The 25321-nt window shown below is 47.3% G+C and overlaps 1 protein-coding gene across 1 annotated transcript in view; it reads left to right on the forward strand.

Annotated features, from left to right (window-relative positions):
- The window catches only part of lcor (ligand dependent nuclear receptor corepressor), a 41830-nt gene that overhangs the window by 4132 nt on the left and 12377 nt on the right, over nt 1-25321 (forward strand). Inside the window, exon 2 of the mRNA XM_037471945.2 lies at nt 20957-21022. Coding sequence (XP_037327842.2) covers nt 20957-21022 — 66 coding nt within the window. The remainder of the gene's footprint in view (nt 1-20956; nt 21023-25321) is intronic.

Consider the following 25321-nt stretch of genomic DNA (forward strand, 5'->3'; position numbering starts at 1 on the left):
ATTCTTTCATGGGCTCGTCTGAAGAGGGAGTTAAAAAAAAAAAAAAAACGTGCCAGCGATCCGCCGCCTGACTGGACCGGGTGCCAAGGCTGTAAATCACACACACACACACACACCTACACACACACACACACACACAGAGGAGCAGATCTGTGTGTGAGAAGCTATCCTGGGGCCGATCCATGCCAACCAGGAGCCCCGTGGGAGGAGGGCTGCTCTCTTTAGGGTAAAGGGGGGGGGGGGGGGCAAAATACACCGCTGGCACTGAGTGAATGTTGACAGAAGGTGTGTGTGTGTGTGCGTGTGTGTGTTAAGTTTTCCGCTGTGCTCTTTTCCAGCAGCGTTCTGCTTCACGCTGAAAACAACAATAACAACAACAACACACCTTTATCTAAACTGCCAGAAGGATCCCCCCCCCCCCCGTGGCTCATTCTGCCGGCTGTTAGAGCCGTTTGAGGCTCTTCGTTCACCTGACGGCTTCCATTACTGTTGAGTGTTGGCGCGTCTTCAGGAGACACATCAAAGGCCAAACAGTTTTCCACGAAACGTCATTTAATATCGGAGAAAATCAAATGTTGGAGTATTTAGTCAGAAAGTATCGGGGTCCCTCTGCTGCCCCCCCAAAGGCCTGAAACACGTCTCTGGGGTCATGAGCCTTCACGACGTGCACGAGTGGAGGTCTTCGTGTCCCTGGATTCAATTTATTCCGCTAAATGAAAGAAATGCAAAGAGTTTAAGTTCAGCTGATGAATCAGAAATGCAGGGAGGCTCCAGCTTTATCAGCTGGTTGATATTTGAAACCTGCTGATAACGATGTACTGTATCTCATTTTATTCTTCTGTTTGTTTTAAACTTGCTGACGTCCTCCTAAAACACGCATTTAATGCATCTTTTTTTATTCTTACTAATGTTAATGTATTTTATTCTTAAAAAAATAATCTTTGCTTCCCTAATGTTCATATGTTTTATTCTGTCCTATTCCCAGAATAAACAAAAATATACAAAATATTTGCAATTTTGATAATCCTGTACCATAATAAATAAAGGTCTGCAGACCTGTGCTCCTTTAAGTTTAATTTAAGTCATTTTATTTTTGTATCCTAAACCATTTGAAGCTCTCTCTCCCTCTCTCTCTCTCTCTCTCTCTCCTGTGACCAAAGTCCTCGGTTTCCTTAAACTAAACTTTGCACACGGCCTCCTCGCCTCAAAACCACATTTATGTAAGCATTACCTTGTGTGTGTGTGTGTGTGTTTCCGTTGTTATGTGAGCTACCTGACCTCCTTGGTACAAGTATTAGTACACTGACACCATGTGGGCTCAGTCACAATACAAGGGTTTGTGTTATGAGTGCACACACACACACACACACACACACACACACACACACACACTGAGAGGTGTCAAGGCTTTAGAGCAGCAGGAATGTTTACTTGGACCCACCTTTAGTGAATTCCTTCTCATTCTTCCATAATGGCTGCTTTTGTGTGGAAGGTCACATGTGCGCAGTATGCTTTTCAGAGTATTTGATCAATGGCACGGAGGAGCGTGTGTGTGTGTGTGCGTGTGTGTGTGTGCGTGTCGTTGTGTGCTTACACACTTGCATCGCAGGGACTGCCCAAAGATCATTGATCATCTATTACTTTAGACTTGGTTTGAGTTTTGGAGTAACATCAGCTTTAGGGAGGTGTGTGTGTGTTTGGGCGCGTATTACTGAGGTTGTGGGGACATAAATCTGTTCACACACCAACATTGTGGGGTCCATCGTTGGACAAACTGGACACCGTAATGTAAATAATATCATTTTAGGGTAATGTTCATCGTAATGTTCATGGAAGTCAATGTCATATCCTCTATCCTGTGTGTGTGTGTTTGTGTGTGTGTGTGTGTGTAAGTCATCAGTTGTCAAAGAGTTTTGGGGTTGACTTGTCGCACTTCTCGCTGTGACGCTTATGCTCGCTCTATTATTTTATTCCCTAAAGAATCTGCCGTGAATGGAATTTGAATAAAAGTGCGTGTCATTAACGGTGAATTAATGCTAAGCAGCGCCTCGGTTTTCCTGAGCAAGAGAAACCGACTAATGAGAGAATAATGGAGCTACGCAGCGCTAAAGGGACGCTCTGCACCCGTCATTAACCAAATCCCTCCCATTCACAGTGTGAAGTACACGCCACTGTTTGCTTAATCAAAACTAAACACAGATCCAGTTCTACATGTGCTTCAGATCTTCATTTACCATAAACTGTACTATCGTCGGGTTTTTGGACTGTTGGAGCAAAAGAAGCCGTTTGAAGATGTCAGTTTGGGCGCTTTTCAATCATTTTGTGGATAATAAATAACTATAAATAATGATTAGTTGCAACATAGTTGGTGTCGTTATCACTTCTCATCACCAGCACGAAGGGTTTGTAGAGATGTAGGCTGTGTGTGTGTGTTTAATCTGGTGTGTTGGTTTAAAGAGTCACCCACGGGGCACGGCTCACGCTGCTTTCAGGTGCACTCTGGGAAATGTAGTTCCTCAAAGAGGGCGACAGATGGGCGAGTTTGAACAATAGAGGGAGGGAGCCTTTAGGAAGGTGCGTTGCTTTCATACAAACCTCACGAGGTCACGTGACGGATGAGGTTTGCACAACAAATGACTCGGAAACAAAAGGCAATTATTTGCAATTCAAAGCTAGAGTGCGATTTCATGAGGATCAGGAGCGGAGCAGGAGGTGCAGGAGGAGGCGCAGCTGATGGAGCAGGTTGAACTCCCGACCTCCCGAAATATAGACAGTAGCATCACTTTTTTTATTTCAGAATATTTTTGTTTTATTTCAAAATAAAAGCTTTTTTGTTCTTATGTTATTTTTTGTTTCTTTGATGGGACGATGTCTTTTGATTCAGCCTTTGTCTCCTCTGGAGAATCTGTCAGGACCAAACTTCCCTCAGACAGACTGACGCTGGATTCAAATAACAGCATTTGGAAGTGAGGGAATTAAGGATGTTAAAAGCCCATTTTTCTTTTTTTTTACGCCCACAAAATTCACAAATATTTTGGATCTAATTTGAACCCTTAAATCCTTTCCTGTTGATTTGTAGCCAACGAGATGTATCTGTGATAAATACGCCGATGGCTCGGCCAGGTTCTGAGAGTCATTAAAATAAACAAATTTCAATATTTTACTTAGTTTGAACACACGTAAACCTTTTTGATTTTCATGCATCTGCTACCCGCAAGAGAAACATCACATTTCTGCCCTGCTGCAGAAGGTCTGATCTTCCTGTTTTGAAGAAAAGGAGCTAGAGGTGGATTTCTTTTTTTGATAATTATCAAGGGCATGAAACCCAAATCCACCATTCAGACAGTTTGGTGACCTCGGTCAGAAATGAATGGCAGCTGGAGGGAAAAAGGCCTTTTTAAAATCCGTAAAACAACAAAGTCATTAAAAATAAATTGGAATTATTTGTTTTCCCCCTGTGCTCGTATTTTATTGGCTGTGCTGACACACCTGAGAGCAGCGGCAGGTGATCGATGGCACCCAACGGGGGGGGCCATTGATTTGGGTTTTAAAAGATGAGGGAGGGGAAAGCCAACGCTCCAGACAACGTTCCCCACAACGTTCCCACCAACGTTTCACCAACAATCCGCCCACGCCGACTGAAGAAGACGCCGTGAAACACACAACAAGGAAGTGACGGCCACATTCGTGTCGCGCTCTGCGGGTTACGGCGGCTCCGTTGGTCCATTCGTCCCTCAGTGTGTTTTTGCACACTGCACAGTAATCCCCCCCCCCCCCCCTACGCATGAGACACCTCTTCAGCCCACCTTACCTCCCACCTGAGCAGCTGTGTCTACCGACCTGCTCTCCTGCATCCAGCCGCAGTTATTCATCCGCCTGCAGACGTGGGGGCGAGCCGCCGTCACGCAGCCGCCGCTCGCGACGCTTTGCCAAGTTTCCATCGCGCCGCCAGCACGGAAGAAGCTGAATGAAGCGGCCCCGCCGCCCTTGTGTGTTCTCGAGAGGCGTCGCCTTGAGCCCCACGAGGGCCTCGTTTTTTTTCTGGTCATTGTGGGGGGGGGGAACCCAAACCTGGCAACCCCTCACAGATCATTCCTGATGCCACAGTGCTGAGGGAGAGAGCTGGAGTCGGGCAGGATGAGCGGGGATGACAGGGCCAGCTGTGCCGTGGGGGAGGGGGGGCTGGGTCACCCTCAGTTTCAGGATTCAAGCCCACACACACACACACACACACACACACACACACACACACACACACACACACACACACACACACACACACACACACATATACAATAAAAGTGAAGGTCAAGCAGCCAACGTCGCTCCGCCGTCGCCGTGGCGATAAATGTCACTTGTATTTTTATCTGCTCTGTGTCATTTTCTGTCATTTCACAGTTTCATGGGGATCAGAACAGACGAACATTCTCCCTCTCTCTCTTCCTGCGTTGCTTCGTCTTTGTCCTTTTTCGTCCAGTTACTCCCATCTTGTTGTTCCTTCTTTAAAGAGGCTCTTTTGTCCAGTAAACGGTGAATTATGACACACACAGCGTTGAAGTGGCGACTAGACATTTCCGTCTCTGACTTAATTGAAGCGTAGGCAGGTTGGAGGGTTTTTTTCCTCCACATTTTCTCTCTGTGTTCATTTCCATTCATTTTCCTTTCAAATGTTATTGATTCCCACATGTCTGTCCAGATGTGGACGTTGGTCAGATCCGACAGATTTCTGTAGGACTCTTGATCCAGAAGCTACATGTGGCCACACATTCCATTATTCAGTAAAGCTTGAAAAGAAATATTGAAAAAAAGACATGACAAAAGAAATCAAAGTGCTTTTTTGTCACATTCGATATCTGAACTGTGAGATGGATTGTGATCCATGTGGAGCAAATGGTTTTAAAGTTATCGCCTTTCAATGCTCCAAAATAAAAGCTTCACACTGTGTTTTTTTATGCCCTGCTCCCAAAAGCTGCATGAAACACACTTTTCTGTGGTTAATCAACACCGCGGCCTCATGAAATTGGGAGGTTTCAGCAGCCGGTGTTCTGACAATGAAACGTTTGTGTGGCCCCGCAAGGAGCCGCGACCCGTGGTAACGGATGTAAGGGTCAAAACCAGGAGGACAAATTCCTGGGAAACATCATCGCAGAAGGAAATTGTGGTAAAAGTGTGTGTGTGTGTGTGCGTTTTGGGGGTGGGCAGTGAAGTGGGTGGGGTTGATTTTGGCTGGAGGCCGGTCAGAGGAGTCGGTGAGTTTGTCCAACGCGAAGCTCCTTCTCGGTTGAACCATCCGAGCCGAGAGTCAGAGACGCTGCTGGTTCCGTGGACGCTGAGGAAACCACGAACTGCGACTCCCAGGGAGCATTGCGGTGAGAAGGCGCCCAATCGGCGAGCTTCAGAGTCTGTTTTCGGCTTTGCAGCCGGGGGCTGAATGACTTGTTGGATGGTTTGAACATTTAATGGCTGTTTTCTGTTTTCTTTACGACAAAACGACAATTACGTTTTCGAATGAATCTCTTAATGTTTATTTGTTTTGAAAATCTGTCAAATACAATTTCCAGGAGTCTGATCAAGGGTCCAAAAAAATAATTGAATTCGTTCTGATCCAAACCAGATAAAAGCAGCAAATTCCATTTGAGAAGCTGATGTTCAAGATTGTTGTGGAATCCACACCCGAAATGCTTTAAAATGTTTTATTTCTTCGTCTGGAAGAAATCTGAAAACTCATCAAAGGATGAATTGGGGGTGTGGTGTTGTTGGTTTGGTGATGGGGTTTGGTGACGGGGTGTGGTGTTGTTGGTTTGGTGATGGGGTTGTGGTATGGTGACGGGGTTTGATGATGGGGTTGTGGTATGGTAACTGGGTGTGGTGTTGTTGGTTTGGTGATGGGCTTGTGGTATGGTGACGGGGTTTGATGATGGGGTTGTGGTATGGTAACTGGGTGTGGTGTTGTTGGTTTGGTGATGGGGTTGTGGTATGGTGACGGGGTTTGATGATGGGGTTGTGGTATGGTAACTGGGTGTGGTGTTGTTGGTTTGGTGATGGGCTTGTGGTATGGTGACGGGGTTTGATGATGGGGTTGTGGTATGGTGACGGGGTTTGATGATGGGGTTGTGGTATGGTGACGGGGTTTGATGATGGGGTTGTGGTATGGTGACGGGGTTTGATGATGGGGTTGTGGTATGGTGACGGGGTTTGGTAACGGGGTGTGGTGTTGTTGGTTTGGTGATGGGGTTGTGGTATGGTGACAGGGTTTGGTGATGGGGTTGTGGTATGGTGACGGGGTTTGGTGGCAGGGTTTGGTGATGGGGTTGTGGTATGGTAACTGGGTGTGGTGTTGTTGGTTTGGTGATGGGGTTGTGGTATGGTGACGGGGTTTGGTGGCAGGGTTGTGGTATGGTGACGGGGTTTGATGATGGGGTTGTGGTATGGTGACGGGGTTTGATGATGGGGTTGTGGTATGGTGACGGGGTTTGATGATGGGGTTGTGGTATGGTGACGGGGTTTGATGATGGGGTTGTGGTATGGTGACGGGGTTTGGTAACGGGGTGTGGTGTTGTTGGTTTGGTGATGGGGTTGTGGTATGGTGACGGGGTTTGATGATGGGGTTGTGGTATGGTGACGGGGTTTGGTAACGGGGTGTGGTGTTGTTGGTTTGGTGATGGGGTTGTGGTATGGTGGCAGGGTTTGGTGATGGGGTTGTGGTATGGTAACTGGGTGTGGTGTTGTTGGTTTGGTGATGGGGTTTGGTGACGGGGTGTGGTGTTGTTGGTTTGGTGATGGGGTTGTGGTATGGTGACGGGGTTTGATGATGGGGTTGTGGTATGGTAACTGGGTGTGGTGTTGTTGGTTTGGTGATGGGCTTGTGGTATGGTGACGGGGTTTGATGATGGGGTTGTGGTATGGTAACTGGGTGTGGTGTTGTTGGTTTGGTGATGGGGTTGTGGTATGGTGACGGGGTTTGATGATGGGGTTGTGGTATGGTAACTGGGTGTGGTGTTGTTGGTTTGGTGATGGGCTTGTGGTATGGTGACGGGGTTTGATGATGGGGTTGTGGTATGGTGACGGGGTTTGATGATGGGGTTGTGGTATGGTGACGGGGTTTGATGATGGGGTTGTGGTATGGTGACGGGGTTTGATGATGGGGTTGTGGTATGGTGACGGGGTTTGATGATGGGGTTGTGGTATGGTGACGGGGTTTGGTAACGGGGTGTGGTGTTGTTGGTTTGGTGATGGGGTTGTGGTATGGTGACAGGGTTTGGTGATGGGGTTGTGGTATGGTGACGGGGTTTGGTGGCAGGGTTTGGTGATGGGGTTGTGGTATGGTAACTGGGTGTGGTGTTGTTGGTTTGGTGATGGGGTTGTGGTATGGTGACGGGGTTTGGTGGCAGGGTTGTGGTATGGTGACGGGGTTTGATGATGGGGTTGTGGTATGGTGACGGGGTTTGATGATGGGGTTGTGGTATGGTGACGGGGTTTGATGATGGGGTTGTGGTATGGTGACGGGGTTTGATGATGGGGTTGTGGTATGGTGACGGGGTTTGGTAACGGGGTGTGGTGTTGTTGGTTTGGTGATGGGGTTGTGGTATGGTGACGGGGTTTGATGATGGGGTTGTGGTATGGTGACGGGGTTTGGTAACGGGGTGTGGTGTTGTTGGTTTGGTGATGGGGTTGTGGTATGGTGGCAGGGTTTGGTGATGGGGTTGTGGTATGGTAACTGGGTGTGGTGTTGTTGGTTTGGTGATGGGGTTTGGTGACGGGGTGTGGTGTTGTTGGTTTGGTGATGGGGTTGTGGTATGGTGACGGGGTTTGATGATGGGGTTGTGGTATGGTAACTGGGTGTGGTGTTGTTGGTTTGGTGATGGGCTTGTGGTATGGTGACGGGGTTTGATGATGGGGTTGTGGTATGGTAACTGGGTGTGGTGTTGTTGGTTTGGTGATGGGGTTGTGGTATGGTGACGGGGTTTGATGATGGGGTTGTGGTATGGTAACTGGGTGTGGTGTTGTTGGTTTGGTGATGGGCTTGTGGTATGGTGACGGGGTTTGATGATGGGGTTGTGGTATGGTGACGGGGTTTGATGATGGGGTTGTGGTATGGTGACGGGGTTTGATGATGGGGTTGTGGTATGGTGACGGGGTTTGATGATGGGGTTGTGGTATGGTGACGGGGTTTGATGATGGGGTTGTGGTATGGTGACGGGGTTTGGTAACGGGGTGTGGTGTTGTTGGTTTGGTGATGGGGTTGTGGTATGGTGACAGGGTTTGGTGATGGGGTTGTGGTATGGTGACGGGGTTTGGTGGCAGGGTTTGGTGATGGGGTTGTGGTATGGTAACTGGGTGTGGTGTTGTTGGTTTGGTGATGGGGTTGTGGTATGGTGACGGGGTTTGGTGGCAGGGTTGTGGTATGGTGACGGGGTTTGATGATGGGGTTGTGGTATGGTGACGGGGTTTGATGATGGGGTTGTGGTATGGTGACGGGGTTTGATGATGGGGTTGTGGTATGGTGACGGGGTTTGATGATGGGGTTGTGGTATGGTGACGGGGTTTGGTAACGGGGTGTGGTGTTGTTGGTTTGGTGATGGGGTTGTGGTATGGTGACGGGGTTTGATGATGGGGTTGTGGTATGGTGACGGGGTTTGGTAACGGGGTGTGGTGTTGTTGGTTTGGTGATGGGGTTGTGGTATGGTGGCAGGGTTTGGTGATGGGGTTGTGGTACGGTAACTGGGTGTGGTGTTGTTGGTTTGGTGATGGGGTTTGGTGACGGGGTGTGGTGTTGTTGGTTTGGTGATGGGGTTGTGGTATGGTGACGGGGTTTGATGATGGGGTTGTGGTATGGTAACTGGGTGTGGTGTTGTTGGTTTGGTGATGGGCTTGTGGTATGGTGACGGGGTTTGATGATGGGGTTGTGGTATGGTAACTGGGTGTGGTGTTGTTGGTTTGGTGATGGGGTTGTGGTATGGTGACGGGGTTTGATGATGGGGTTGTGGTATGGTAACTGGGTGTGGTGTTGTTGGTTTGGTGATGGGCTTGTGGTATGGTGACGGGGTTTGATGATGGGGTTGTGGTATGGTGACGGGGTTTGATGATGGGGTTGTGGTATGGTGACGGGGTTTGATGATGGGGTTGTGGTATGGTGACGGGGTTTGATGATGGGGTTGTGGTATGGTGACGGGGTTTGGTAACGGGGTGTGGTGTTGTTGGTTTGGTGATGGGGTTGTGGTATGGTGACAGGGTTTGGTGATGGGGTTGTGGTATGGTGACGGGGTTTGGTGGCAGGGTTTGGTGATGGGGTTGTGGTATGGTAACTGGGTGTGGTGTTGTTGGTTTGGTGATGGGGTTGTGGTATGGTGACGGGGTTTGGTGGCAGGGTTTGGTGATGGGGTTGTGTTATGGTGACAGGGTTTGGTGATGGGGTTGTGGTATGGTGACGGGGTTTGGTGTTGTTGGTTTGATGACGGGGTTGTGTTATGGTGGCAGGATTTGGTGATGGGGTTGTGGTATGGTGACAGGGTTTGGTGATGGGGTTGTGGTATGGTGACGGGGTTTGGTGATGGGGTTGTGGTATGGTGACGGGGTTTGGTGATATGGTTGTGGTATGGTGACGGGGTCGTGACCACACAGCTACGGGGGAAACGAGCCCAGCTGGAGGAGCTTCATGGCGTCGATAACGCGGCTCTCTGAGATGTTGGAATGTGGTTTGAAGAAATATTTTTTGGACTGGGTGGATGAGATGGAAGATTCCTCCTGGTGGAGACTTTTGACTCCAAGCTCTTCTCCTTCTTTCCCTCCTTTAAAAAGCTGCATCAAACGCATTATCACTGTCTCAAGCCAATTATCACTGCGGGCTTTTGCGATTTGGACATTGGGTCTGCGGTCACAATGGACGCAGTGTGAGGAGCCGCAGCTCGGGTCAATCGGTGGAAGAGATCGGATCCACAAGGACGAGCTCATGTGAGGCGAATAAAAGAGAATATTTGTAAAGGATGGAAGAAGAAATTGGTTTGAGGGACATCTGTGGACAGGAGATGTGATTATATCAGGGTCACATGTTTTCAGAACACCTCAAACGCAGCTTTGGTCAACAGATGAGTCTCTATTTGAAACCTGTCTGTCGTGATGTCAAATCCTTGTTTTGGTTTTTTTTAAATTGTCCAGGTAACGTTTGATAAATTAGTTAAGTATATTTTTTGAGAAGCAGCAGCAATACAATCGTTAAAACAGACACAGCCCTTTTCCTCGATGCTAAGCTAAGCTAACGAGCTGCTGGCTGTAGCAGGTGTGAGGAAATAACTAAATAATAAAACTCATGAGGCAGAAACATTCTGTTTGGATCTAAAACCAGGAAGCATTTTAGAGTTGCTGCTTTCACCGGGGTCACACGGGGGTCACGGAGGGGTCACGCTGCGGCCGCCGTGCAGCGCGGCGGTTTCGGGGTGCGGCTGACGAGTGGAGAGGATTCGGTGAGCCGAGGCGTGTCGCCGCCTATCAGCGGCTCTTTGGACCGACCACCTTTGGACCGGGAGACAAATTGGGCAGTTGGTTGTTTAGGGAACAGTTCAAAGATAGATAGAGCTGTAAAACACTTCCTGTGTGTGTGTGCGTGTGTGCGTGTGTGTGTGTGTGTGTGTGTGTGTGTGTGCTTCGGATCTGCAGGAGGAGCCATGCCAGAGAACATTCCTCCATATTAGTGATTATATTATCAAATATTAATGCAAGGAGACTCCTGTGCTGCTGTGCAAATATATTGAACTGCTCACACACACACACACACACACACACACTCGCACACACACACACACACACTCACACTCGCACACACACACACACACACTCACACTCGCACATACACTCAAAAGCAAACCTAGAGAGTCACCGCACCCTTTGATTTTCAGAAAGGGAAATATTTCTGAGAGTGGTTGCGGCTCCCCGGGGTGCGCGGCGTGCCAGGATGAGGATCGATGACATCATGATGAGGTCACACATCCGGAGCCACACGGATTCGTTAAAATATGTAATTTTGTAATTTTTTTGTTTTGAGAGAAATGAAAACAGGTCTCCTCTGGGGCCGCTGAGGGGACACGCCCACCACTGGTTGTCACGGTTACGTCTTTTGAAGAGTTAAAGTCCACTCGAGGAAAAACGGTTGGCGTGTGGATGTCTTTGCACACACACACACACACACACACACGGGACTGTCCTTGTGTGTGTGTGTGTGTGTGTGTGGTATCAGCACACAGTTCACATTTATGGTCCCAGTTGCTAAACTCAATCTTCTGATTTTTGGACTTTTTGTCTTTCTAATATCGTGATACACATTCACGCTGCTCTAAATCAAAAAGGACAAATCCCTCATGAAATCGGATCGAAGTGTCGATATAAAACACATAAACATATAAACGTGTTACAGATAATGTAACGAGGAGCAGCTTTTAAAGTCATTTCTCAACAGGAAATAACTCGTAATCACCCTCGATCACGTTGTTGTTGTTTTGTATCCGGAAAATCTCCCGCTGAACAGTGGAAATAATCTGGAGTTCATGTGCGTGTGAAGATCAGTCCGCGACAAAACGGATGTGTTTGTGTGTGTGTGTGTGCCATGATGTGTGTGCAAGTGTGTGTGTGTGTATATGTGAGTGTCACATGGTTGCCTCCAGTTAAACTGCAGCACTTAGCCTCCGAGCCCAAATGGATTCAGATCTGCTCTCAACATGCGGTGTTCCTGGAATGTGTGTGCATGTGTGTGTGTGTGTGTGTGCATGTGTGTGTGTGTGTGTGTGCATGTGTGTGTGTGTGTCTGCAGTGCAGGTGCACGAGGAATTTCCGTTCCTCTTCCTCCCTCGTTTTTCTCTCCCTTTTTGTGATCATCGTCATGACGTTTTTCATCCATAAAACACAATTCAAATGAAGTCTGCTGTTTGATTGTGTCGTTTTTCACTTGGATAAAGCGAGTCCTTGGTATCTTTTGACCTGATATCGTTTCACTCTCACGTGCTCGTCGTACTTTGGACCGACGCTCACGATAAAAACCTGCAGCTCCCTTGATTGAGGAAATGAACGCAGGTTTCACGGAGCTTCGCCTCAAAGAGGATCTTGAAGGTGTGAGGTCACTGTGAGCCGCTGACGTGATGATGTGTGGCCTGTGATGCCGTAGAAGCCGCATGTAGTCAAAGGTGTGTGTGTCCCTCGTGTGACTCCTTTCTTTGTGCCTCGAACTGTAAGCAGCACGACTTCATGTGAAGATCACATGACAGCCATGATGTCACACACACACACACACACACTGAAGTCCAAATATATGTTTCTGTCCCATCGGCCCTGGGCCTCCTGACCCCGTTAACTCACCCAGATTTCACCAATCCTCACATCTGTCTGACGCCTGCTGAGAGATGTTAAATCGTGTGTGTGTGTGTGTGTGTGTGTGCCTCCGTTGAGTCGGGCTGGATCTCTCATTGTTAGTCGCAGGGCCTTCGTGGTGCGTTCGAGGGAGGATTCTAGGCGTCACGTAGGCGCCTTTAAGGGCTTTTTTCCCTTCTGAAAGCGTTTTAATCCTCACATTCCTCAGAAGACGACATACCTGCACAAGGTGCATTATGATGAATTTAAGTTTCGTTGAAAAACCCATTATGTGCAGAGTATTGATGAAGAAGAAGAAGAAAGAAATATATATATATATATATATATATATATATAAAACTCACATTTTCTGATGGAAAAAGCATTAAAAGTAGAAGTTGATGTTCTCATTTTCTATATTTACACAGATTTAATTCTTTTTCTGCTTCCAGGAGCGAGTCAATGTTCACACACGTGGTCCTTAGCGTGTGTTTGGAGGCGAGTGCAGCGTTCACGTAACGCGGCTTATGGCCGGACGTGGACCACCATTAATCTGCCCTGTGTGTGTGTGTGTGTGTGTGTGTGTGTGAAGCCATAATGGCTTCAGTGGGTTTCCGCTCTCCTCCCTGTTGGTCAGTGGCAACATTTCGTGCACATATGAACATGGAGAGAGTCCATCAGTGGGTCCAGAGGGGTCAGTGAGGGGTCAGGGTGGGGGTCAGGGAGGAATCGGGCGGATGGAGCCCCTCCCTCGCTGCTCCTTCGCGTCTCATTGGTTGTGAGAAACGGGGTGCGTCTCTCTAAGAATCAAGCTCCATAAGCTTCATGTACGTGTTGGAGCCCTCTGGCTGACTTTGTCTCCAACATTTTCAGTTCCCCCCCCCCCCCCCCCCCCCACCGTCTGAATGTGAAAAAAACAACCTGAAAGTGACAAAAAGAAACTTGAAAATACTTGAAAATATATAATATATAAATTTATATACATTTTATTCTGAAAATATAAAATACGCAACCGATAAAATTCTGAATAAATTGTTGCAGTATTTGTTGATGATCAAAACCTTTGACCTGGATCTGGCTCCGTAAAACATTTGGAGCAGGTTGAAATATTTTGAGCGCAGCTGGAATGAGACTCAGATTAAACATCTGCACATCTGTCCAGGAGCACCGAGGCTCCACATCTGTCCACTGAAAGAAACACATTTACTCTGAGAACCTGGAGCCTCTAATCGCTGGCATTAAAAGCTTTAAAAACAACACACACCAGCTACTGCTGCCGTGTTTGGACAGGAGGTGTCCCCCCCCCCTAACCTCCCCTCTCACCCCCCCCCCCCCCCATCAGTGCGTTAGGTGGACAAGTCCTGCCTGCACAAATTGGATTTCCTGTCCAGTAGCTCAGCTGTTGGCTCAGCATGATGTCACTGTGTGTGTGTGTGTGTGTGCGTCCCTCCAATCAGAGTGAGTTTTAATTCAAGTGAAATGTAGGTCAAGTGGGGGCCAGATGAGACAGTTCAGCGCTGCAATGCTGCCTGATGCTTCTGCTGCTGGTTCAAAACAAAACAAATATGTGTGTGTGTGTGACTGTGTGTGTGACCATGTGTGTGTGACTGTGTGTGTGTGTGTGATCGTGTGTGTGTGACTGTGTGTGACTGTGTGTGTGTGTGTGTGAGACCGTGTGTGACTGTGTGTGTGTGTGTGTGTGTGTATGACCATGTGTGTGTGTGTGTGTGTGACCGTGTGTGTGTGACTGTGTGTGACCGTGTGTGTGTGTGTGTGTGACCGTGTGTGACTGTGTGTGACTGTGTGTGTGTGTGTGTGTGTGACTGTGTGTGACTGTGTGTGTGTGTGTGACCGTGTGTGTGTGACCGTGTGTGTGTGTGACCGTGTGTGACTGTGTGTGTGTGTGTGTGACTGTGTGTGTGTGTGTGTGTGACCGTGTGTGTGTGACTGTGTGTGACTGTGTGTGTGTGTGTGACCGTGTGTGACCGTGTGTGTGTGTGTGACCGTGTGTGACCGTGTGTGTGTGTGTGTGTGACCGTGTGTGTGTGTGTGTGTGTGACCGTGTGTGACCGTGTGTGTGTGTGTGTGACCGTGTGTGTGTGTGTGTGTGTGACCGTGTGTGACCGTGTGTGTGTGTGTGTGACCGTGTGTGTGTGACTGTGTGTGACTGTGTGTGTGTGTGTGTGTGACCGTGTGTGACCGTGTGTGACCGTGTGTGTGTGTGTGTGTGACCGTGTGTGTGTGTGTGTGTGTGACCGTGTGTGACCGTGTGTGTGTGTGTGTGACCGTGTGTGTGTGTGTGTGTGTGACCGTGTGTGACCGTGTGTGTGTGTGTGACCATGTGTGTGTGTGTGTGACCGTGTGTGTGTGTGACCGTGTGTGACCGTGTGTGTGTGTGTGACCGTGTGTGTGTGTGTGTGACCATGTGTGTGTGTGTGTGACCGTGTGTGACCGTGTGTGTGTGTGTGACCGTGTGTGTGTGTGTGTGTGTGTGACCGTGTGTGACCGTGTGTGTGACCGTGTGTGTGTGACCGTGTGTGTGTGACTGTGTGTGACTGTGTGTGTGTGTGACCGTGTGTGACCGTGTGTGTGTGACTGTGTGTGACTGTGTGTGTGTGTGACCGTGTGTGACCGTGTGTGTGTGTGTGACCGTGTGTGTGTGTGTGTGTGACCGTGTGTGACCGTGTGTGTGTGTGTGTGACCGTGTGTGTGTGTGTGTGTGACCATGTGTGTGTGTGTGTGTGTGACCGTGTGTGACCGTGTGTGTGTGTGTGACCGTGTGTGTGTGTGTGTGACCATGTGTGTGTGTGTGTGACCGTGTGTGTGTGTGTGTGTGACCGTGTGTGTGTGTGTGTGTGTGACCATGTGTGTGTGTGTGTGACCATGTGTGTGTGTGTGTGACCATGTGTGTGTGTGTGACCGTGTGTGTGTGTGTGTGTGACCATGTGTGTGTGTGTGTGTGACCGTGTGTGTGTGTGACCGTGTGTGACTGTGTGTGTGTGTCGAATCCTTCAGAGTGAAAACTTGTGAATTCTAATTAAAGTTATTTTGCAGTTAACAAATAAATGATCATTAATAATGTTTATTAATTATTATTGATGCTGTCATTAGTCATTAGTTTGTGTAGCATTAAATAAAGAATCAATTCTTACTCCGTCATTTAAAGCATTTTTCAACTTAGTTCAACAAATAGAGTTCAGAATAAAACAAACACAACCACTAAAAGCACCAATTAGTGGACTAATTGACTAACAATATCAAATATGCCGTCTTGCATATTGAGTTGTGAAAGTGTGATAATTGTATAAAGATGAAGATGAAATACTAACACAGCTCATTTCTTCATGTTCACAAGTGGAAGCTGTTTCCACACACAAGACTTTCTGTTTACTGTCAACTGAAGGTTTTCTTCTGCCAGAAAGACTTTTGATGAGAAAAAAAAAAGTGTGAAGTCATTCATGGCTGATGAACCTTTTTATTTGTGTTAACACATCCTGGTCATCCTAAGTCATGTAAAGAGAATCAAACCTTCCTTTGTGACAGCTGACCTCACACAGTGGCCCCCGTCAGGGGCCGTTGACCCCCCCCCCCCCCTGAAATGACTCATCCTCGGGGGAGCGACACTTCACAATAAAAGCGATACTTCACAATAAAAGCGCCCGCCGTCTTCTTTCCGCTGTGATTCCACGTTCTGAAACAGGAGCAACGAGCCCCACGACCCCCCCCCCCCCGCCCCCCCTCGTTGGCGCTGGATGCTACTCGGCTCGTTTCACCGCTCGACCTCGTAGTGCAATAAAAGACGTGTCGAGGGGAACTGGATTTTTCCTTCAAAGCGACGCTGGTGTCTTGGAAGAAAGGTTTTGGGAAATAGGAGAAAGGAAGCTGCTTCCTCTGAGGAGCGGGGGTGGGAGGGGGGGGGGGGGGGGCGGACCTTCTGTCTCAAAACGACTAATTGGATTTTAGAGTGTTGGGGTTAATTGATTCAAACAATCAATCGAGAAGAAATTCATTTTCAGCTTCAAAATGTTTAATATTTAATGTAACGACTGCTCACATTGAACAAGAAACAGAAACATGTTGCTTCAGGCTCTGAGAATGCAATCAAATAATCTTTTATTGATGAAATGTGCTGGGGGGGCGGTTCAGAACGCTTCACGATTCAAAAAATATTTATTCTAAGATTTAAATTATTTTCTCAGTTTCAGCAGCATTCAGCTCAATTTACGCCTTTTGTCTGTTTGTCTCAGCTCAACAAAACACTCGGAAAAACGGCAGCAAGTGAAGGCACCATCGCCTCCCTGTTGTTTACCACTTTAGCTGCAAAGTTAATTGGCAGAAAACACTACCAAATACTTCACCACTTACTGCCCCCCCACAACACCCCCCTTCAAACTCTGCAGCCTCTCCTTTTAACTGTTTTCAATTTGTCAACATGCACAAACAGGGAGGGGGGGGGGGGCAGTAGCTCTAAATCTGTACCGGAAGACCAGAATCCATAAAGAGGCTCTCTGCAGAAAGGTAATACTTAGAAATGTAGCGGAGCACGTTGAGGGGGGGGTGGAGGGGGGGGGGGGGGTCATCCTCCTTCCTGCTCTCCACCGCATAATGAAATAATTGGATAATTAGATGAGTGATTGCACTAATTCTTATTTCTCTTTCCTCCCGCTGTGACATCTGCTCGGCTCTGCCCTGGTGCATTGATGAACCTGAACATGAACCTATCAGCTTTTTTTTCCCACTTCCTCTCCATCCCGAAGCCCCGGCCGCGTTCAAACGTACAAAGTGTGGCTGACTCGACGCCATGGCAACGCAGCGCCGAGCGGCGTGCTGCTGTTTGATGTACGGCGCGACGCAGCGCGGCCTTTGGGTGTGTGTGTGTGTGTGTGTGTGTGTTACACAGAGAGAGAGAGAGCGCCTGTGGCCAATTGCGCATGTATTTGCTTTATTCCCCCCCCCCCCCCCCAGGACGCACACTCCCACACAGGAGGATTGTTTGCTTTTGTCTTATTGTCTTAAATTAAAACCCATTCCTGGTCGAGTTGGTGATCGTATTAAAAGTTAGAGGGAAGTTTACATCCTTCATGTGGCTGCAGCCAAAAATACACATAAAAGCGCATTTAAGTCCTCACGAGAGGATGAAAGGACGCAAAGCTCTCCTTCGCTTCCTGCAGCCCGGGAATCAGATCCCGGATCCGCAGTCGGGCGTCACGTGACCTCCTCGTGCCATATGTCACTGTGTCATGTGACCTCGTCGTGTCATGTGACGTCCACACACAAAGATGCTTCTCCTGGAGCTGCACGTGTGCGTTTAACCACCGGAGGCCGAGAACCATCGCTATCGTACGCGGCCGCAGTTTTCGTGCACTCTGACCCCTGACCTTTGTCACATGACAGGAAGTAGTGCGTTCCTCCCTCCCACTTCACATTTATTCACAGTTTAAATAACTGAAAAAAAACTGCTGACAAGGACTTTTTACTGACGAAATGAAGTGACAGATAATAATCCATTTAAGAGACCTGGGGAGCTGTTAGGGCCGTGGGGGGGGAGGGGGGGGGGGGTCTGGAGTGTCAATCACTGTAGCCGGTATTTTTCACCCTGAGTGGCAGCAGTTAAAAGCCTTCATAAAAAATAAAAAGCGAACTCTTTGCTTCACAGCCGCGACGGAGTAACCACGGGCCACTAATTTGACATCTCAAGCACTTTCTCACTTTCACTCTCACATCGGGTCGTGTGAGGGAAAAATAAAAGTGCATCCATGGTTGCTAAGCGACAGGAACACTACCGCGCGGCTCGGGGGGTTACGGGTGCAAAAGCACCTAAATAGAGCAGAGAGGAAGTGGACTCTCACCCCCCCCCGAAGCCCCGCGTCCACGGGCTCCTTCGTGGGAGACGGGGAAAAAAAGGCGGATGTTCTCTGCCTCGGTCGCCATGGTTACTGCCGTAGAACAGGGGTTACGTGAGGAGCTGTCATTTTCACGCCCGGGTCGTCTTTTTTCCAAACAACATCGGGGGAGGAGGAGGAGGTGAGAGATTTCTCACAGATGGTTGGGAGGGAGGGAGGGAGGGAGGGAGGGAAGGGGGGGGGGGCGGGGAGACGGCCCCCGGAATGTATTACCTCAATGTTAATTGAGTTTAACCCAAAAAGTGAGCAATCCTTATCCAAAGTGACTTGTTTTGTTGAAAATATTAAATTAGAGCAAAAAGTATTAATATCTCGACTTGTCATTTGTCTTCCGGTAGAAAAAAACAATCAAGTTTTTGTTCTTCCCAATTCTGTTGTGAGACAAGCGGAGGAGTTCAAGAGGACGATTTGATTGAGAGACGACAACAAAAAGACGTATCTGGGAACACGAGCGCAGTTCATTTACAAATTAGAGACGTTTCAAACGGTTCTGTTCCAGGAAACGTCTGCGTTCCCCGTCCGCTGCCACCGTGCACCATGTGTGTGAACCTGGTCTCCTGAACGGAGCCCCCCCCCGGGGGGGGCCTCCGTTCAGGAGACCAGGTTCACACACAGTGACACGCATATATATATATATATGTATATATACATATAAATAAATATATACACACACAGTACCAGTCAAATGTGTCCAAACGTTTGACTGGTACTGTATATGTACATGTGTGTATTTTGGCGTTACACACTGACAGTGTGTGTGTGTGTGTGTGTGTGTGTGTGTGTGTGTGTGTGTGTTGCCATGCCATGTGGACGCTTTGGGGCCCTGAGTGTGTCCACCCGGCTGACCTACATCAGTGTGTCTCGGGGAGACTTGTCCCATCGAGCCGATCACGTCGGCGCATACTTGATCCCATCCGTCCAATCCGCAGCCTCTGCCTGGGGGGGGGCTCGCGTGAAAGCACACTCCATCTCGTGGCCCCCCCGCGGCTATGTGACACAATGTCACCCCCCCCCCCCCCTCTGTTTGTGGGGGGAAAAGACGTGTCGTGGAAAAGCTTTCGGGGTTTTTTTTGTGATTTTTTTGCCACATGGGTTTTATATTCGCAGGTTTAAGGGAACTTAAATGAGGGGGGGGGGGGGGGGGGGTGGTGCACAAATTAAAGAAAGCGCAGAAGGGGGGGTCGGGGGGTGCTGGTTTGGATGATTTGTTGGCGAGATAGTTCAGCTTTAGGATGCATTTTAAAAGGTTTGTAGTTGTTAAAGTTTCCGCTAGCCAAAGTGTGTGTGTGTTTGTGTGTGTGTGTCATACTATCACCACATGACAGGTCTTAATGGATATTAGGGGATAACACAACTTCATTTGTTGCTGGCTGTGGGCCAACACAAACAAAGACTTAAGGACACACACACACACACTTATCGTCAATGTGACTTAACTCCATTTCTACTCGTGTCCAAGCCGCATCAGTAATGTGAATATTTTATAAGACTTTCAGACTGAAACTGAAACATTTTCTGTAACAACGGACATCCTGCTAAGCCCCGCCCCTGGAAGGCAGACTGGCCAATCAGAGTCGAGCCCGATGACTATCGGGCTCGACTACGCAGACGCTCGTTTTGATTCTGGACCGCAGACGAGTGTTCGTTTAAACGTCCCTCACGAGGGGCCCCAATGGTCCAAATGATGGTCACATGGGATGCTTTTGATTAGAAGAGTCGGTCACATGACCCTCAATCCGATCAGTGATTTGATGCTAAAGACCATCAAATGCAGTATTGGGTCTGCTACATGTGGAGGTCAAAGGTACGTAAGCAGCCAATCGAGCGGCTTCGTGTGCGGCCTGCAAGTGGCTACACTGGAACCATGTGTGTGTCTGCTCCGTGTTATAAAGACACACACGCGTTACACACACGTCACACACGTCACACACACACGGACGACTGTCTTTGTCTCCGTGTCTGCCTCCGTTTCTATTTAATTGAGGGGGGGTGGACGTGGGGGGTTGGGTGAGGTGGGAGGAAGGTCAGCTTGAAAATTGCAATATGTATGTATGTTTCTCTCTGTGCGGTTGCCAAGCAACAGCAGGACGAGGGTATTTACAGTTAATAGAAAAGTGAGTGACATTAGCTTGGTATCTTAAAGGTAAAACGCTAATTTTTCTTTGAAGCTTGAGAAGAAAGACGAGGCTGTGTGTGTGTGTGTGCGCATAGTCACTAATGACTGCTTCCACCCCCTGTCTGTATAGGCGCTCGTGTGTGTGTGTGTGTGGAACGCACTCACAAAGCCTTCTCCTCCTTATAGATGTTTAGTGTGTGTCTGTTTTTGAGTGCAGCAAAAAGCTTCTGCACAGCTTCGTTGTGTGTGCGTGTGTTTACATGATGATGCTCTTAACATCATTGTCTTCATTCTGTCTTTGTCGTACTTTATTGGTATTATTGTGAGTTTCCAATACAAAAAAGGTTTATATTTATTGACGGGGGGGTGGAGGGAGTCGGGGGAAGGGGGGGGGGGGTGCTGTGAGGTCTGTGCACCAGCAAATTAAACCCTGCGGGAAACGCAATTTGTCATCAATGTTCCTCAGCCTTCAAAAGATGAAGTAATGCCTCCAGAATCCTTCAATATTTCAGTTTGAGGGTTGGTTCTGGTACTGAAGTGTTGCTCTGATGGTAAACACGTCGGCCGCCATTAACGTCTCGTCTCGTCTCTTCTCTCTCCGCAGGCTTTGAAAGCATCTTGGAAGGCTTGTTTGGGCCGGGACTAGTCAACGACTTCACTCTTTTCCAAGGTAAACACTCTCAAACAAACAAACAAGTGTACGCAAATAGCAAATGCTTCCTCAGAATAATTGAAAACAACAAATTTATATCAAAAAGATGGATTTATCTTTAGTTACCCAAACATAATCCTCAGTGATGTACAGTCAATGAGAGCTCAAACAAACAGTCATTATTCAGTCAATTATTTATTTTAAAACAAAAATAGTATTGTTTATTCTGCGTCTGTCCAGAAGTCCTAAATTAGTCAATTCTAGAAAACAATATTTGTTATATGGAGAAAAAGATAATAAGAAAACGCCAAACGTCGCAACGCCTCAATTTCGCCGATTTTGGAGTCGCTGTCTTAGTTTACCCTCGTGGTCCAGTTGTTTTTTTGCATTCAGATAAGCGCACGTTACTATTCTTGGAATGCGGATGAGTGACTGATAGAGACCTGTCAATCAACGTGAGGCCCCGCCCTAAAGCGCCCCCTGCTTTACGGTCGATCATAATTCACTAAATGAACATCAGGATGTATTGAAGAAGGCTTGAAACTGGAGATTCACTTGTCTCAGCCCAACAGGAAGTCAGCTCTAGGTTAAATAAAAGCTAAATTTCACTGTTCTTCCCAGAATGGGAGACCATAAAGTGTGTTTAGGCTCTGTTTTTTGGTACAAATGTCCACTCGGACTCAGGGATGAAACCACTAGATTTCACTGGTTTAAAGTCACTGTAGCTTTACAGAACACATTCTTCATTGTGTAGTCGTGATTGGACTTGTTGTACAAGGTTCTTCTCTACTGTCAACATATTACTCAGTAGATGACAGAAGAAGCTTTTCATTGCACACAGACCCTTTCCGATGGGGAACTGAAGCGGGAAGAAAAAGTCTGAGTCTCGGCTTTGTTCAAAGCTTCAAGACTCAAGAAAAAACCTTTAGGTTTAACCTTTAGTTCAGCTCCCCACCGAAAGATATTCCAAATATAACTGGTATTGATTCTATAAGGTGTCTAAAAAACGTCCACAGCAGAACATTGCTTTGCTCTATGGAGAAGAACCACATACAGCAACACTTATAATCCCTGTAAATTTAGAGTGTGTTATTTTACCGGTTTACACAGTAAATAAAAACCCAGCGTACCATATTTCACAGTATTTAATTAGCTGTGTGTGTGTGTGTGTACTATATAGGCAGATTGGAGCACATTCTACAATGTACGCTCAGTAAAACTAAGGGAGGACTTCTTGCTCCAGGCGACACATTAAATACAAATGGGTTGAGAATAAAGACTAAGCTTACATCTTACCTCGCTCGCTCTCTCTCTCTCTCGTCGTCCTCCCACGGAGAAAGGAGGTCAACATGGTGTCCTGCAGTCATGTGACCCCTCCCCCACCAACTTAAGGCATTTTTAGAATATTTCTGGCTGGTCTACGTCATTTTTCACTCATGCATTTGACTTCCACATACAATGGACACACACACTTAGCCTGCCCTTGCTGTTTTACAGCTTACACAAACGCTAAATTTCATTCAGTTAAATAGAATCTAAGAATTAAAATGCTATTGTCCCTCAGAGAGCTGTTAAAATCTTGTACATTAGTGCTTAGAGTTCCCTGTGGTTCCCTCCGTTTGAACATTTCTGCTCCAGTCAGTTCTCATCAAGCATGTAAATTGTCATGTGACCATGTTTTCTTCAGGTTTTACCCGTGTCAGTTGTCCAGTATTCGTTGGACCTTTGTGATTCACTTTGCCTTTGAGGAGGTCTTGTTTAATAATTTTTATTAATATGGTCCACAGTTGTGTATCGCTCTCGTATTCAGAGATTTATGATTACTGCTTAAAGTGTTTCAGCAATGTAAAGACGGCTTTACGATGATTTTGTGGAAAACTGTTTCATCATCAACTCCCTGTTGAGCGAGTGACGCTAAATACTTAAAGGTTAAATGTATGTATATGTTGTTTTGCTGTGACTTAGTACACAGTAAGTGTTTGGTTGTTCCTCCTCTCACACTGAGGACATATGCAGAAACATTTACAGTATATTCCTCAAACACCTGCTATTGTATTCGCTGACAAAGACTGGATCCCTTAAAAGTGTTGTATTAAACCATTTGCACACACACAGTGTGATGAGGCGCTTTTTAATGGATCTGAGGAGAGCTAGCTAACGTTAGCTAAATAGTTATCGTTAGCAGGTAAACAACAGAGCTAATGTCAACGCAGGTGGCGCTGAGCTGCAATAACGTTAGCTAATTAGTTATCGTTAGCAGGTAAACAACAGAGCTAACGTCAACGCAGGTGGCGCTGAGCTGCGTTCATCTCTATTCAATCCTTCTTCAGTCTTTTCAGTGTTTTCACAGTTTTTTCCCATATTCACACCAACATGAAGTTGAAGAAGGAATCACTAACTTTTTTTTCTTCTCAACATCGCTCCTCTGTGTCGCGCCAGTTCAGGTTTGATAATTGGCATCCAGAAGGAAAAGATATGTCTGGAAATTCCGTTGGCTGTTGAGCAGGAGCTCCAAAGATGAATGTTAAACGGTGTCACGCGGACGCAGCTCACCTGAGCAAAGGGACTCAAGCTAATTGTCCCTTTTCCCATGGACGGCCACGGGGTTCAAGCACCGCTCACCCCGGCTTTTTCTTCCATTACAGCCGTGGAGGGAGCAATAAACTGTCCCTTGTCATGCGCGGCACACACCTCGGAGGAATGAGAGGGCGAGTGGACCGCGATTGGAGAACAGCGAGGTGCGACCTGCTGTCCTGTGAGCAACACGGAGGTGTCATGTTCTCAACGTCTTCGCTGTGTTCAGTGAATGCAAAGCAGCCGTCGGTGTCCATCTCTCTGTGGACACCAGTCTTCATTTCCAGGGGGCACTTATTATCGTTACCGTAATACGTTTTTGCATTGCTAATCGTAGCTCAGCATCAAACAGCTATGAGGAGATCCAACAAATGTCTCAAAACCGTTCCAGATGTTCTTGGTGTTTCAATATTGTTTTTGGGGTTTGGAGGTTAAATATAAATAAATATTTCGTAACACTCCTTAGTTGGAGAAGTCAAGAATGAGACAGACGTTAATAAAATGTTATATTTCCACCTGAAGTCCTGCGGTGCTAACATTAGCAGAACACTTTATCTCATTATTAGCCAGCGTTAGCACTTCTGTGTGACGCTAGCTCTTGGAGGTCTTCTGTAATGTAAATAGATTTTTATTGATTGTGCCAGTGAATAAAGTGGAGCTTTTGGGCTCTTCATTAGCATTTGAGGCAGTGGCAGAAGGCGGGGCTTAGCCAAGGGTCAGACTAGCTGCTCAGCTTAGAAAATCGAGCAATATTTACATTTGGCATTCAGCATCATGCACATTATTGTATTTTTGGTCATAGAATGCTTGATTTCTTTCCCTCCATTCTTTACACCTTTTGGTCTCAGTCATGTCTCTTCGGAAGATGTTAATGATGTCCTTGTTGTTCCGTTCTCGTTAAAACAACCACCTAGACGCTCAAAATTATATTCTAACATCGAAAGCCAGCCAAAGGATTACGAGACGAGTCCACAGGGACACAGAGACAAAAGTCTCCCAGCTGAGCTTCAAAGAGGTTCTGATCGGTCTCAGGATATTGTGACCGTATTGATTTTGTTCTCGTGTTTATCTCTCTCTCTCTCTGGGCCTGAGCCTTCCTTTTCCTCCAAGCGTCGGTACTGCAACACACTCCCTTTCCTTCCTCTGTCTCACGGCTCGTCTCTCCTGTCTCTGTCTCTCTGGCTTTAGACTGAGCCGGGGACATTATGAAGGAAGCGTAGCGCCATGGCAACAGATCAGCTGTAACCGAGTCGCTGTCTGCTGGTGAAACGCTTCGGTTTGGTTTGAAGGGTGCAGATGAAACCCGACACCTCGTCGAACCCGGACCGACGGTCGGCATCGTCTGAGTCAGCCATTAGCTGTGTTGATCGGAATGATATTGATAAGAGGAACGGCCGATGAGTCTCGATTAAACGTAGGGCTGTGATTTGGGGTTATCGTCAATTAAATATTTGATCCGTGAAATGGAGGAAAATGTCCGTCAAGTTTTCAGAGTTCACGTTGATGGAATGTGTTTTTTTGTTGGGTTAGAGATTAAAAGCTTCTTGAGATTGACTCAAAACCATGAATAAATAATTAAAACACAAGCTGGTTGATGTCCTCCTAATTGATCTGTTGCTGCTCCTTGACAAATAATTCATCACTTAAACTTTAATTGCGTTCATTAAGGCCTGAAATATTTTCTTTGCACAGCAGGACAGTCGTTTGTAGTCAGAAGGTTTCCAACACGTTTATGTGGTTTGT

Source organism: Pungitius pungitius, chromosome 9 (genome assembly GCF_949316345.1).
Source record: "Pungitius pungitius chromosome 9, fPunPun2.1, whole genome shotgun sequence".
In the NCBI taxonomy this organism is placed as follows: Eukaryota; Metazoa; Chordata; class Actinopteri; order Perciformes; family Gasterosteidae; genus Pungitius; species Pungitius pungitius.